Genomic DNA, 17,096 nt, shown 5'->3' on the forward strand with positions numbered 1-17,096 from the left:
CGACCATACCTGTGGTAAAAGACGATGGAAAAGCTCAATCTCATCAGTCAGAACAAGGCCAGGGGCTGACTGTGGAACAGACCATCAATTGCTCATATGCAAGTTCAACTTGAATCTGAAAAAAATTAAAACAAGTCCACCAGAGCCAAAGCACAACCTTCAGTATATCTCATCTCAATTTAGAGACCATCTTAAGAGTGGATTTGACCCATTGAACACTAATGACTGAAGAGCAGATGAGTTGTGGAATGACATCAAAGACATCATGCATGAAGAAAGCAAGAGGTCATTAAAAAGGCAGCAAAGAAAGAAAAGGCCCAAATAGATGTCAAAAGAGACTGTGAAACTCATTCTTGAACATCAGAGCTAAAGCAAACAGAAGCAATGCTGAAGTAAAAGAACTGAACAGAAGATTTCAAAGGGTGACTCAAGAAGATGAAGTAAAGTATTATAACGACATGTGCAAAGACCTGGAGTTAGAAAACCAATGGCGAATAACATACTCAGCATTTCCCAAGCTGAAAGAACTAAAGAAAAAATTCAAGCCTTGAGTTGCAATAGTGAAGGATTCTATGGGCTAAATACTGAAAGACACCAGAAGCATCAAACGAAGATAGAAGGATTACACAGAGTTACTGTACCAAAGAGAATTAGTCGACATTCAGTCATTTCAGGAGGTAGCCTGTGATCAATAACTGATGGTACTGAAGGAAGCAGACCAAGCTACACTGAAGACATTGGAAACAAACAAGGTTCCAGGATTTGATGGAATAACAATTGAGATGTTTCAACAGACAGATGCAGTGCTGAAAGTGCTCACTCATCTATGCCAAGAAATTTGGAAGCCGGCTACCTGGCCAAGCTCCTGGAAGAGATCCATATTTATGCCTACTCCCAAGAAAGGTGATCCAACCAAATGCAGAAATTATTGAACAATATCATACACAAGTAAAATTTTGCTAAAGGTCATTCAAAGCGGCTGCAGCAGTACATAGGCAGGGAACTGCCAGAAGTTCAAGCTGGATTCAGAAGAGGACATGGAACAAGGATTATCATTGCTGATGTCAGATACACCCTAGCTGAAAGGAGACAATACCAGAAAGATGGCTACTTGTGTTTTGTTGACTACTTAAAAATGGGAATCCCAGAACAGTTAAATATGTGCATGAGGACGTACATAGATGAAGAGGCAATCCCTCAAAAAGAACAAGGAGCTACTGCATGGTTTAAAGTCGGGAAAGGTGTGTGTCAAGGTTTAATCTTTTCATCATACATATTCGGTCTATTTGCTGAGCAAATAATCCAAGAAGCTGGATTGTATGAAGAAGAATGGTGCATTAGGATTAGAGGAAGACTGATGAACAACATGCTATATACAGATGACACAACCTTGCTTACTAAAAGTAAAGAGAAGTTGAAGCACTTACTGATGAAGATCAAAGACTACAAACTTCAGTACGGATTACACCTTCAGTACGGATTACATCTCAACATAAAGAAAACAAAAATCCTCACAAAAGGACCAATAAGAAACATCATGATAAATGGGGAAAAGATTGAAGTTCTCAAGGGTTTTATTTTGCTTGGATCCACAATCAGCACCCACGGAAATAACAGTCAAGAAAACATATAGTGTAATGCATTTAACAAATCTGCTTCAAAAGACCTCTTTAAAGCCTTGAAAAGCAAAGCTGTCGTCTTGAAGACTAAAGTGTGCCTTACCCAATCCATGGTGTTTTCAATCTCCTCATATGCATGCAAAAGCTGGACTGTGAATAAGGAAGTTCCAAAAAGAATTGATGCCTTTGAATTGTGGTGTTGGCAAATAATAGTGAACATACCATGGACTACCAAAAGAAGGAACACATTTGTCTTGGAGGAAGTGTGGTTAGGATGTTCCCTAGAAGCAAGGATGGTGAAACTTTGTTTCAAGTACTTTGGACAGGTTATCAGAAGGGACAAGTCCCTGGAGAAGGACATCATGCTTGGTAAAGTAGAGGGTCAGTGAAAGAGAGGAAGGCCTTCAAGGAGATAGATTGACACAGCGGCTGCAACAATGGGCTCAAACATAGCAAAGATTGTCAGGATGGCGCAGAACTAGGCACCATTTAGATCTGTTTAACATAGGGTAATCCGAACAGACTTGACAGCATCTAATAACAACGCCTTTTTTTTTTTTCCCCTTCGAATTTCGTCCGTTGTATTTTCCTGGAACTTGTCAGAGCAATTCTATGGGATGTGTGTATAGGTAATTTGGGCTGATTCTTATATCAAAAGAACTTTATTCTGTTGCTGCCATGAAAGACAGTATTTTTTTTTAATCAAAAAAATACATTTTCCTTTTTTTTCCTGATATTTTGTAAATGTTATGTTTCAGTGTTTCACCCCCTTGTCTTTCCCTTTAACTACCCAGTTTTCAGGGAAATTTCCTTTTACAAGATGTGTCAGATAGACTTTAAGTTATTTTCATGATCTCCAAACTTGGAGTTCATGCTCATGTATAATATCCAACCCATGAGTGTGCGCAGGACCTGGGACTTCCTTTTAAAAATACAGTATGGAAAGACGATGTGATATCACTTTTGTGATTTTGTTATGTTATGTAAAACTCTTGCTCTCAAACTTGCTCTAGAGCCTCTCTGTCCATTCCTGGCTTTGAAGAAGAAAGATGCCATGAATTCTACACCCATAAGGAAAATGATTCTGCCAACAACCTGAGTAAACTTGGAAGTGGACCCATCCCCAGTCAAGCCTCCAGATGATGATGCAGCCTTCCTGAAAGCTTGATTGCAATTCTGCAGAACACCCAACTAAACAGTACCTAGGCTGCTAATTGACAGAAGCTCTGACATAATAAATGAGACAAAGTCTGTGGTGCTTTACGTAACATAGAAAACTAGTGTACCAGACACCTCTTTCTGCCTCAAAAGTGATTTTTTTTTTTTTTTTAAGAAAGCTAGTTAAGCGCCTGTAAGTTTTTCAATCCTTCCTCTTTGACTTTCTAGTAATTGGTAATCTGATGTACCAAATCCTCTACTTTTCCATTTGAACTTGATGGAACTGTTTTTTTATTTTTGTTTTTTGGTCCTTCAGAGGTGACCCATCCTTGGTCTTATCAATTTTTATTTATTTATTGTTTTTGATTTTGTATGACATATAAGACTCCAACTAACTTTCCTCCACTTTGAAGAATTGCTATATTAGTTACTGATGTGCACTTGGAAATGACGACTCCAACTAACTTTCCTCCACTTTGAAGAATTGCTATATTAGTTACTGATGTGCACTTGGAAATGACTTTTCTAGTCTTCTAATTATGCTGATGGTCCCTAGGTCACGCAAATAGTTTGTAATTGGCTGGTAACCAAAAGGTTGGCAGTTCAAACACATCCAACAGCACCAGAAGAAAAGGCCTAGAGATTTGCTCCCATAAAGATTACAGCCAAGAAAACGCTATGGAGCAGTTCTATTCTGTAACACATGATATCACCATGCACAAACCAACAACAACAACAATTATGCTGAAGGCTTGAGCTATGTGAAATCTTACTTGCCCTTCTAGGCAATATGTTGCTTTTAAATTTTGAATTTATGGTATCCCAATTTTCATAATGGAGCCTAGGGCATTGAAAAGGGGCACCATGGCAAAATTAAAAAATGGGAGAAACCACTTTTTTTTTTTTACCTGATATGTGAGTGACCAGGAGCCCTGGTGGTGCAGTGGTTAAGCACTTGTCTGCTAACCAGAAGGTCAATAGTTCAAACCCACTAGCAGCTCCACGGAAGAAAGATGTGGCAGTCAGATTCCATGAAGATTACAGCTTTGGAAATACTGTGGGGCAGTCTACTCTGCCCTGTAGGATCTCTATGAGTCGGAGTTGACTCAACAGCAATGGGCCTTGTTTTTTATATGTCTGACAGTTCACAGTGGCAATTGACTTTATAAAGGCATTTGACATCAAGCTTTCAGCCTACTTCACCATTTTCATAACTAACGACATCATGCCTCTCAGCTCTCTCTATTCTTCGTTGCTTGTGCATGTATGTTTTCTTTAAAAACAGGATTTACTTTTTTTTTCCTTCTTGTCTGGCTTTCTTCTGAACTGTCTGTTCTGCTTCCTAAAGCCATTTGAAAAACACCTCTAAAAACAGAGTCAACATTCTTTGATATATTTCCTCATCAGTTCCACAATTTTGCATGGCCTTATAGATTTATTTTTCTAAAAATTCTTTTATTCTATAGTGCTTATAGTCATATTGCTTCTCTTATCAAACTGTAACAAGTATGCCTTCTCCTCTGTTTTCAAAGGCCCCTGTGAAGAGGATATATTACTCTATAATAAAAGAGAAATAGTTTTCTTGTAAGTTATTTATTTATAGTTCAGACATATATATATAATGTATATGTAATTTTACTTGAATCCACAATCAACATCCATAGAAATAGCAGTCAAGAAATTAAACGACAGCAAATATGCTGTCAAATACCTCTTTAAAGTGTTAAAAAGCAAAGATGTTACTTTAGGACTAAGACGCACCTGACCCAAGCCATGGAGTTTTCAATTGCCTCATTTGCATTCAAAAGCTGGGCAATGAATAAAGAAAACCTAAGAAGAATTGATTCCTTTGAATTATGGTGTTGGAGAAGAATATTGAATAAACCATGGATTGTCAAAAGATCAAACAAATTTGTCTTGGAAGAAGTACAGCCAGAATGCTCCTTAGATGCAAGGATTGTGAGACTCTATCTCTCATACTTTGGAGATGTTATCAGGAGGGATCTGTCCTTGGAAAAGGACGTTATGCTTAGTAAAGTAGAAGATCTGCAAAAAAACAGAAGACCTTCCATGAGATGGATTGACTGTAGCAATGGGCTCAAACATAGCAATGATTGTGGGGATAGAGCAGGGCCAGGCAGTGTTTTTGTCTTTTGAACATAGGGTTACTATGAGTCAGAACTAACTCTACAGCACCTAACAGCAACAACAAATGTATATATATATATATACACACATACACACATATACATACATACATATACATATATATATAAAATTGTTGGTATCCCCCTCTGTAGAAAATCCCTTCACGTTCTTCTATTCTAAACCAAGTTGTTTTTTCATCATCCTTTACACATTTAACTATAGTTTTCTTAATAAAGAGTAGATAAGAAAGATTTATTTATCTTATTTTTATGTAATTTTGCATTATAAGTAAAAATAACTTTCATGGTTTAGATGACATATGGAAAGACTATAGATGCCTTTTATTTTCCTCTGAAGAGATTTCATTAAATACATTTTATGATCAAGTACTTAAAAATCAGTTATGCCATTGTTTTCCTGCTGTCAAATTACTTTAAAATAAATAATTTAAATTATAGGTTGTCTGGAGAGGGTAGGAAATAAGCATGTTTGAACTCAAAAACATACATGAAGATCCAACTGGAGAATAGCCAATGAATTGGAGGTTATGGACAACGTTGTCATTAGGCACTGGCCCACATTACTATCTTGATTTTCTGGTTGAAAAGGAGAATGGGAGATCTCCAGTTTTTTTTCTCTTTGGAACAGTCTAAACTCAGATTCTTTAAAAAACTCAACGTTATTTATAATGCCTTTCAATCCCCACTCTGGGAATTAGAGTCCATTTTAACATAAAACTTTCAGGTTTCCCAGTAGATCCTATAACTAGGCCCTTAATTAACACTTTTGTTTTGTTTTTTGTCTTTCGAGGTAATGATGAAGATAGTTAATTAGCATCTTCTCCAAAGAAACCCCAGAGCTCTATACTGGCTCTGAGTTATTAAAGAACAAAGATAAATCTGTGGTGATGCAGTGACAAAACCATTTTTCCTCAAGAGAGAATCAGAAATTGTAGTGAAGGACTAGAATTCTTATTTAGAAATCTACTATTTCAAACCCAGATAAAAAACTTAGATGTTCCGATTTTAAGTTAGCCAATAAGTCTGGAGTCAGGCATTTATTTTTATTTGTAAGGAAATTAGAAAAACATACGCTTGAAAGTGTAACCATGTCTGTGCTGATTGAATAGAGAGATGAGGAGATCCACCAATATTTATATTTAATGTTTTTAAATGTACCTGCTTTTTTAATGTGAAGAAGATGTCCACTTGTGAGTGCAGAAGCAAAGTAGAAATATGGATTAGAAAAAAATATTTTACAGCCACAATCATTCCTTTTACATTTTAGAGTAATGACACAAAAGAAAAATGTCATGACGTATCAGCAAACCAAACCATCGAGGAATCCATGGAAAGTAGGCATTTTTAAAATGTTGTTGTTTAGTGTACAAAGTAGTTACCATAGAATCCATTCTGTTCTAAATATGTGACCTTAATTAAACAACTACATTTTGAATTAGAAACAAAGGTTATCTGTGTAATGCATGATTAAAGCTTCAATGTACTTATCTGATGGGGGTCTGATTTAGTTTAGTGCAACAGCTAAACTAAATCAGACCCCCATCTCAATATACTTATTATAAATTTGTCTGGCGCATACGCCTTTCTATTTAGTAGAAGCTTTATTTTTTTTTTTTTATGTAGTATAGTATTTCTTACACTGATAAAACTGAAGTTGAAGTTTAGCTTGCATTGATAAAGCTATTCATGAAGTTGAAATAGACTGAATAATTAAGTAAAATAATTCAAAATTTCATGTAAAATTTCAACATGATATTTATTCACTAAATTGGAGATTCATATTGTACTGAAATTCATAAACATTCATTCACTTGAAAGTTCTCATTGGTAGTACACCAAGGAACCCAAATGTTAACCAGAAATGTAACATCAAAACGTAATCATTTTTGAAAGAATAACCACAAAATCCAGGCCTGATTATCTGTTTAAAATATAAAAGTGTAGAGCAAAGATATCTTACTGAAAGAGCCTAAATAGAAGATTGTTTTAACAATAGATATAATCGACATAACTGAAAATAAATACATTTTCCTGTGGATTCAGTAATATTGCAGGACTTAGTTCTCAGGATCCTAGACAAAACTTTAAACCAGAGAAATTTTACAGATGCTTATAGTAATTAAAAAAAAAAAAATCCATCCTTCTGCAACATAAAGGAGATCTGAACAGAGAATTTTGAAAATGAGCCTCCAGAGAAGCAGATGGAATAAGAAGACTCAATCCTGGGTTCTGGCCACTTTGTCGAATGGTTCAGATCACAGGAACAGAAGAGTGCATGTGTGTTCTTTGGGTTATTTGATTCTTCATATTGGCTTTAAACCTATACTCAATTATGCCATTTTAAATGGAAATAATTTTATACTTTTTTCACAGATCTGATGGAATTCAGAAGAAATTTAACTGTGGGAAACCATACGATGGTAACACTTATTCTTGTGGGACTAACGGATGATCCAAACTGGCAGGTTATAATTTTCCTTTTTCTATTTCTAACATATTTTTTGAGTGTCATTGGAAATCTGACCATTATCCTGCTCACTCTTCTGGACTCCCACCTCAAAACACCCATGTATTTCTTCCTTCGGAATTTTTCCTTCTTAGAAATCTCACTGACGACTGTCTGTATCCCTAGATACTTATTCAGCATAGTGACTATGGATAAAACGATTTCCTATGATGCATGTGCGACGCAATTGTTTTTTGCCATCTTCTTGGGTGCATCAGAGTTTTTCCTGTTGGCTGCCATGTCCTATGACCGCTATGTGGCCATCTGCCAACCCCTTCACTATGCAACAATCGTGAGCAGCAGAGTCTGCACCCAGCTGGTTGTTACCTCCTGGGTGGCTGGGCTGTTAACAATCTCTCCTGGACTTATCATGGGTCTGGAGTTGGAGTTCTGTGATGCCAACATTATTGACCACTTTTTCTGTGACTATTCTCCTGTCCTGAAACTCTCCTGCACAGACACACGGTCCATAGAATTGTTAGGTTTTATTTCAGCCATTGTCATACTGCTGATTACGCTGGCACTGGTGATACTCTCCTATGCATATATTCTGAGAACAATTCTGAAAATCCCTTCTGCCCAGCAGAGGAAGAAGGCTTTTTCCACCTGTTCCTCCCACATGATTGTTGTCTCTCTCTCTTACGGCAGCTGCAGTTTTATGTATATGAAACCTTCTGCAGAGGAAAGGGTCGCTTTAAACAAGGGGGTAGCAATACTTGCCATTTCAATTGCACCTGTCTTAAATCCTTTTATATATACCCTAAGAAACAAACAGGTGAAACAAGCCCTGAAAGACATAATTAAAAAAGGTGTCTTTATTACCTTAAGATAATATCTTTGGCTTTTTTAAAAGCTTTTTATCATTGTTCATTTAAATAGCTTTCAATAGCCAAAGTTTATTGAAAATCACAGCCCATATTGATTACCCTTTTAATATATATCTTTATTTTTATATTCTGATAGTGGTTGGAGTCACCCACAAAGAGCCATTGTGTGTTCAATCTACTCCTGGCTTTTTATACGTTTGATATTGCAAGCTGTATCCATGATGTTCTCTTAGGCATAGCTGTAATCACTTCTTCTTTTAAATTAATTCTCTGATTTTGTTCGTCCTCAAAATATTCCACTATGGATTCATTTTGGAAGGCAAATACCTCTGTTTTTCTGAAATGTAGGCCATTTGTTAACTGTATAATATTTATTTGATTTTATAAATCTCTAGGATATATTTTGTTACACTATACAATGTCAATATTTATTAAAAATAAGTGATATTTCCAGAAACATAATAATGAGCCTAAGTAGAAGTATTGTTGTTCACACATAATGATGCCTGATAGTAAAAAAAAAAAAAAAAACTCCAAATCTCTATGCTACTGTAAATCAAAAGAGGCTTTTCATTTAGGAAAAAGTACTTTGTATCAGAAGCTATTTTAACACTACATCTGAAATTTGTATATAGATTTTAAAATCCAAATTCTATGCAGGTAACAACTTGGCACTGTTGCCTTTTTTATGTGAATGCAGGTGCATGTTTAATCTGGCAAAATTTGGGGATAAATTACAGCCATCCTAAATAATTACAAAGCCATCCTAGGCAGCAGAGAAGATTGGCTATGCATAATTCTAGGAGATGCAAATAAAACCTATGCTTGTGATTTTCAAAACAAATATTTTAACCAATACAAAACTTTTACATGTTGCAACATGCCATATGCTCCCTGACTGGAGTGTCTTTACACATGCTCTTTTCTCTCCCTGGAATTTCTTTGTTTTTTAACACTTTAAAGAGGTCTTTTCCAGCAGATTTGCCCAATGCAATATTTTGTTTCTTGGCCACTTCTCCCGCGGATGTTAATAGTAAAAAAGAGTAAAAGGAAATCACTGACAACTTCAATATTTTCTCCATTTATCATGAATATATGAGTTTCAACACATCATTCTCTAAGCAAGCGCATTATCTGGTACAGAGTGGTGTTAAATCACATTTGTTAAATAAATAAATGCCAACTCTTGAGTTATGGTGTCTTTAGTTTTTTTTTTTTTTTTTTTAGTATTTGTTTTTTACCACTCTTTAATATATTTTGCCATGAGTGTTATTGCTGATTTTTATGTTTATTATTCATGCAAACAATAAGGCATATTCTCTATTTACAAGGCATTGCTTTTTATATTTTAATTGAGATCATAGACTGTTTTAATTAACTTTTCAATTCAGTCTGGTAATATTTGTTTTAATCATTATGTTTCATAATTAGAACACATTATTAATCTGCTGCAAAAGACTCCTTTAAAGTGTCAAAAAAGCAAAGATGTCGCTTTAAGGACTAAGGTGCACCTGACCCAAGCCATGGTGTTTTCAATTGCCTCATTTGCATGTGAAAGCTGGGCAATGAATAAGGAAGATCTAAGAAGAATTGATAACTTTGAAATGTGGTGTTGGCAAAGAATATTGAATACACCATGGACTGCCAAAAGAACGAACAAATCTGTCTTTGGACGATGTACAAACAGAATGCTCCTTAGAAACAAGGAGAGGGAGACTATGTTTCACATACTCTGGACATGTTATTAGGAGAGATCAGTTGCTGTGTAATGGCAAGGAGAAGTGATGTGATAATAACTGATGGGTAATAAATAAATACACTGATAAAGCAGTGGGATTAGCTATATGGTGCAATTTAATAAACAGCATGCTATTCTATTTTCTATAAATCACTGTAATGAAGAAAATATCAGAATAGTATCTCTCATTACTTCTCTGATTTTCCTTGATAGAAGTTTGATTCAATAATACAAACACATATGCTTCACCTGAATAATTTTAAATAAATATGGAGAATTCTTTCCCAGGGAAATGAAAGGGAGCAAGAAATCTTATGAGATAGAAAACACTAGGAATGCACACTATACTTAAACTGAAACAATTTTAGTTAGAAGATCTTTGGAGATGTTAGTTGAGATGACCAACAATGATTAAAAAAGAACCTAAAGCTATATTAGCTGTAGATGTAGAGAGTTGCAAGGAGCATCGCCCTCACACTTATAAAAAAATAAACAGGAAAACTGAAAAGTAATTTTTTTTTTTTTTTTTTTGCAAAGCTATGGAAGAACTAAAGTTGCTGGGTGAACAACTAAACCTAAATCTAGAGACAAGGCTCAGCAGGGAGGATCTGAATAGTTGTTGTAGCACAAACCACCCTGCCACCATAGAAAACTGTAAAAATACTGAGCATTCAGCTAGAAATTTTTAACAAATTGCTGAATGCTGAACGTAGACTAGCAGAAGGGTGTGGAGACCTAGGAGTTGCATACAGTGGAGCATTTAGACTCTCTCCTAGATGTTTCTCCAGGTAGTGTAACAGTTTCTCATGGAAAAAATCAGGAGAAAAAAACATTCCCAATGTGCTGGCTGGGTGAAGGGAACAACAGCCACTGCTGAAACTCCTATTACACCCATTTTCCTATATCCTCTAGGGAATAAAATTTAATTCTTCAAGGAAAGGCAACAAAAGCATAGCTTGAGGGTAGCTGCTATGGGAGAGAAATGGCAGTCACCCAGGAAACTGGTAGGACCCATGTTCCGTATCTCCATTAAGGAACAAGAGCCTTAAGCTTCCTGGAGAAGTGACACAAAATTGCCTTCTTCAGGCAGTGGTGTTAACCATGTAGTTGTGGGGAAAAACGTGCCAGGGGGTGGGGGGGAACTGTACCCTTGGGAAAGAGAAGTACATGCTAAAGCCAGCGTTATATCTGGCTAAAACACATTACCTGCCTAAAACTGAGGCTTAATTAGTACATCAGAAAATGCCTCTTTCCCTCTCCCCTTCCACACCATGCTACAAAGCTTCCAGTCAATATACAATGGAACACAGACAGCAGAGCTTCAAAAGACAGATGCTCTCTGGGAACAGCCCAAAGAGAAAAAAAAAACACAAACAGGAAGGTCCAACAAAGTGGGAACAAACACTCAGAGAAAAACTGGCAAATTAGCCTACAAAATAAAAACAAGTATCACTGAAGAAATCTGAAATCTGTAGTGACTGAGAGTAACCATAACAACAAACTTCAAGCACAGCCAAATATTGACTAGATTAATACAAACTTCCTTACTTAAGACCTCATAGAAGGTGTCTACATTATGAAGCATAAAACATTATTTACTTCAGTTATCAACTACTCTGTACAATATGTATATCCTTTAGCAAAAAAGTATAAGGTACAAAATGTATAAATAAGAGGTGAGATATAACAGTTTGAAACAAAGAAATATCAGAACTTGGCTTAGGAATTACACAGATATTTAAACTATCAGACAGAGAAATTAAATAACTAGGGTTAATATGTTAAAGGCTTTAATAGATAGGGTAGATGACATGCAGAATCGCAAATTTAAATTCAGCAGAGAGATGAAAACTATAAGACCAAAGTGGAAATGCTAGAAATAAAATCACAGTCACAGTGATAAAGAATGCCTTCCTTAGAGCTCTTCAGCAGGCTCAATACAGCCAAAGAACAATCAGTGAGCTTGAAGTGAGGCTGATGGACATGACCAACACCAAAACACAAATAGAAAAAAGAGAGAGTGAGAAAAGAAAACCTAAGAGGCCATGCAAGAGCTGTAGATGATATCAATTGGTAAAAGTTATGTGTAATTGGGATCTCACGAGGAGAGAAGAAAGAGACAATGGGAGAAGAGAAATATTTAAGGAATTAATGGCTGCTAATTTTTTTTAATTTTGTAAAGGGAAACCCTGGTGGCGTAGTGGTTAAGTGTTACAGCTGCTAACTAAAGGGTCAGCAGTTCAAATCCATGAGGTGCTCCTTGGAAACTGGAGCCCTGGTGGTGCAGTGGTTAAGAGTTCAGGCTGCTAACCAAAAGGTTGCCTGTTGAAATACACCAGCTGCTCCTTGGAAACCATATAGGGCAGTTCTACTCTGTCCTATAGGGTCACTATGAGTAGGAATTGACCAGGCAGCAACAGATTGGAATTTTCTAAAGTCAATGACAGATACAAAACCACAGATCTAAAAAGACCACCAAGCAGGATAACAACAAGAAAAACACAACTAGGCATTTAATATCGAAACATTTGAATACCAGAGACAAAAAGAAAATTAAGAAGGGTGCCAGAAGTAGGGATTTTTTTCAGAGGAGCCAGGATATAATTATGTGAAGCTGTGCTTTTCATTTTAAATACTGCTTTCTCAGACTGTGGTAGATTTAACATGGCCCCAAATTATTTGCCTATCTTCCCACAGCAAGGTGAAATCTATTTACTTACTTTTTTAATCTGGATTAGATTTTTCATTTGTTTTGACCAACGGAAAGTCGTGGATGTAATCAAATGCATGCACTGGAGTTTTTAGAAATTTGTATTTTCTCGCATGCATTTCAAATTCTTCTTAGAAACCAGCCACCACTGTGTGAAAGAATTCCACTGTATACCCTGGCTGTAAGCAGGATGTTGCAGTAGTCCAGTCAACAACCCAAAGTGAGCTGCCAGGCAAAATACGGCCCTAACTTCCAGCCATGTGAGTGAGCCATTATAGGTATTCCACTCAGAGCCTCCAGTTGATGAAATTTCTAGCCAACATTTGATGGAGCAGAAGTACTGACTAACTGAACGCGAGCCAAATCCATCCAGTTGATTCCGACTCTATAGGAGTGAGTAGAACTGCCCTTTATGGTTTCCAAAGCTATAAATCTTTACGGAAACAGACTGCCTCATCTTTCTCCCAGGGAGCAGCTGGCGGGTTTGATCCACTGACCTTTCGGTTAGTAGCTGAGTGCTTTAACTACTGCACTACAGGGCTCAACTAAACCCAATCAGCCCAAAAATTGTGAGAGCTAATAAAATAGTTATTGTTCTTTTCAACAAGTTATTGTTCTTTTAAGTTAATAGTTTTTTCAGTGTTTTTAATGTAGTTAACAGCTGGGCAATAAAACTGTGATAGGCTGACTTAAAAGAGACTGACATAGAATCAACAGATAGAAGGCAATTAAGCATAGAGAAATCTCATGGTTGTGCTGTCTTAGGCAATCACACACAAACTCTGAAAACATTCAACTCCTTCTTTGTAGTCTCCATCTATTGTTCCATATAAGAGTAACCTCATAAAAAAATATAGTTTCATTTTAAAACCCATAGAATAGTTTACATTATGGTTTTATATAGTGAAAAAATATCATAGAAAAAGGAAGAGAGTCAAAATAAGTGTTCTTATTTCTCTGGGCAGAGAGACAACATGTGGTCAAATGAATTCCTTTAAGTGGGCTTTTGTCTTGGTGCTTTGGAAAAACAGCTTGAGACTTTTTTTTTTTCCCTAAAGCCCTGAGGAATTACTTTTGCCCTAGTTTTCTACCCTAGAGGATTTGTTGTTTTTGTCCAGGTTGATTGACATTTCCTAAGCAAGCTGTAAATAAAGTGACTTTATGTCCCATTCTGGGCTGCAGATTGGTATGCACCTTGAAGAAACTGGTCAACAAACTATGGAAATGAGGTGAGTTGTAGCCCAACAGTGCCTACTATGCCTGCTGAGAGGGTATTGGTCAGTTCCTGGCCTGGTGAGAGGCCCATGCCTTGAAATTTACAAGGAGTTTGTGTATACATGCAGCCAACCCCAGAGAGGTTTGTCAGACAGAAAAAAAGCAAGAATAGAAGCAGCAGGAAGAAGAAGGAAGAAAGTAGAAGGAAAAGCAGAGAGAGTAGGCAGGAAACCTCCTAAAAGACTTGTAACACTGATCAAGGACTGTAGCACTAAAGATAGCAAAAGGTCCAGAAAGGACCCAGAGGCAGAGCCGGGAGCGGCAGATGGCGGGCCCAAGAGGAGCCTATCCTGGGGGGGCCCGCGAGAAGCTGAGAGTGCTGTCCTGCTGTGAAGAAGGGAGACTTTGCCTACATGCTTCTTGATCCTGATTCTTGAGTTGTACCCTATTCCTTAATAAACCACTTAACTGTAAGTGTACTCTGTGAATTTCTGTGTAGCCATTGCATGGACTATTGAAACCAATAAAGAAGTAGAGAGTGCTGTCAGAGGGACAGCTGGTATTGCAATTTGTAAAAAGGTTGGAGAGTGGAGGTATGTCTGACCTCTATCTCATAGGAATCAGCTTTGGGCTGGTCCTGGTTGTTATCCCTCCTGAAGTTAGACAGGTTCTGGCTACGCCACTACTACTATCCCCACCGTTTTACACAGCATCTATCCTAATAAAATGGACATTTCAATAAAGTTCTAAATGTCTTTAAGTGCATAGGATCAACTGAATGAACAAAGAGATTTCTTGGTGACCCTGGTTCAAAAGTCACTAAGTAATCTACAGAGTAACTTTGGGGAAAATTAGTTATGGGCATAGGATTCTCAAAAAATAAATAAATAAATAAAGTTGTATGACAGTAGTAGTAAGGTGACCACAAAGATTTTATCTGTTCATTCCGTTGGTTTTAGTTTTTGTAATTTAACAGGTATTGCCTATTAATTTTAATGAAATTTAGACTGTAGGAATATATGTGCAAAAATAACCCAAAGTACCCAAACCAAAAAACCAAACCCATTGCCGTCAAGTCGATTCCGACTCATAGTGACCCTATAGGACAGGGTAGAACTGCCTCATAGAGTTTCCATGGAGCACCTGGCAGCTTTGAACTGCCGACCTTTAAGGTTAGTAGCCGTACTACACACCTTCCATAAAATTTCTTTCTTTAAATGTTTGGTCTCTCTTTTTATCTATCTACCTATCTATCTATCTATCTATCTATCTATCTATCTATCTATCTATCTATCTATCTATCTATCTATCTATCTATCATCTATCTATCTATCTATCTATCTATCTATCTATCTATCTATCTATCATCTATCTATCTATCTATCATCTATCTATCTATGTACCTATCTACCTATCTATCTACCTACCTATAATCTATCTACCTATCTACCTACCTACCTACCTACCTACTGACCTACCTAACATCTACCTACCTATCTACCTACCTATCTACCTATCTATCTACCTATCTATATCTACCTACATATCTACCTACCTACCTACCATCTATCTATCCATCTATCTATCTATCTATCTATCATCTATCTATCTATCTATCTATCTATCTATCTATCTATCTATCTATCTATCTATCTATCTATCATCTATCTATCTATCTATCATCTATCTATCTATCTATCATCTACCTATCTATCATCTATCTATCTATCTATCATCTATTTATCTATCTATATATCTATCTATGTACCTATCTACCTATCTATCTACCTACCTATCATCTATCTACCTATCTACCTACCTACCTACCGACCTACCTACCGACCTACCTACCATCTACCTACCTACCTACCTATCTACCTATCTACCTACCTATGTCTACCTACCTATCTACCTACCTACCTACCATCTATCTATCCATCTATCTATCTATCATCTATCTATCTATCTATCTATCTATCTATCTATCTATCTATCTATCTATCTATCATCTATCTAATCTATCTTATCTATCTGTACGTCTGTTACGGTAATGGTGTGATTCTTCTCCTTTCTTGCTTAAGTTTAATTCCAATGATAGATTTTCTGTTACCAAACGACTCATGCATACTCTTCTTTGCCCCAGGATGGTTTCTGTCCATACCAGCTCACAGGCCCCTAAGTTTTCAAGACATTTTTATTTATTCTACATAAATACTTCATATCTTCACTCTTTTTTCACTTCTGTGATATCTTCTTGATTTGTTTGGAAGGGAGACAACTGACATTATTTGCCTAGCATCTTATCTGCTTCCTCAGCTTTTAGTTGTCCATGTTTGGTGTAATTTTTGTTTGGTGTGTGTTTGACTGCTAACCTAAAGATTGGCAGTTTGAACTTACCCAGTGGTACCGCAGAAGAAGTCTTGGCAATGTGGTCCTGTTTAGATTACGGACAAGAAAACTCTATAGAACAGTTTTACTCTGTAACACATGGGGTTACCATGAGTTGGAACTGACTGGAAAACAACTAATAACGACATCAGCAGAAAAAGTTTTATAACTATTATTTTTGTACGTCTGATTAATATTCATTAGGTATTATGTTTCTGTGTTTTGCTTTCGTAAACTGTACAAGTGGACCCAGCTCTGTACTTTTTCAATTTGAGCTGTCTGCTCAAAGTGTGTATGCTCTTTCTCTAATACATGGAGTTTTAAAAATAATTGTTTCATCAGCATGCCTTTTTTCTTTTATCTTTGCTTTCAAGTTCTAACACTCTCCACATTGTGGTTCCAGTCTTTACTGTTTTAGAATCTCAGGTCTCATTGTTTGTTTTTGTCAGTGTGCCCCAACCAAAAAATGCATTGCCACTGAGTTGATTCTGACCCATAGCTACCCTATAGGACAAAGTAGAACAGCTCCATAGGGTTTCAAAGAAGCGACTGATGGATTTGAACTGTTGACCTTTTGGTTAGCATCTGTAGCTTGCCACAGCTCACCACAGCTTGCCACCACTGCTCCACCAGCCTTTCTGTCAACATGCAGTGGCATATAATTTGACTGCACAGCAGATTTTTACCTAATATATACACAAAGGTTAACTCTCACAGGTACAGCATTGCCAAGATAAAGATCAGAAAAACCTCTTTTAATCATAGTG

General features: G+C 36.6%; 1 protein-coding gene across 1 annotated transcript; it reads left to right on the plus strand.

Moving 5' to 3' along the window:
• The first annotated feature begins 7,300 nt into the window (after positions 1-7,300).
• Positions 7,301-8,283, plus strand: LOC100655892 (olfactory receptor 6C74-like). The gene has a single exon (XM_023540381.2). It carries the CDS (start codon positions 7,324-7,326, stop codon positions 8,281-8,283), a length of 960 nt encoding a protein of 319 aa, XP_023396149.1. The 5' UTR covers positions 7,301-7,323.
• The last annotated feature ends 8,813 nt before the right edge of the window (positions 8,284-17,096 follow it).

The sequence above is a fragment of the Loxodonta africana genome, chromosome 4, assembly GCF_030014295.1.
Source record: "Loxodonta africana isolate mLoxAfr1 chromosome 4, mLoxAfr1.hap2, whole genome shotgun sequence".
Taxonomy (NCBI): domain Eukaryota; kingdom Metazoa; phylum Chordata; class Mammalia; order Proboscidea; family Elephantidae; genus Loxodonta; species Loxodonta africana.

What these genes read in the sequence shown, in the direction of transcription:
- LOC100655892 (XM_023540381.2), top strand. Translation starts at nt 7,324, where the DNA reads ATGGAATTCAGAAGAAATTTAACTGTGGGAAACCATACGATGGTAACA.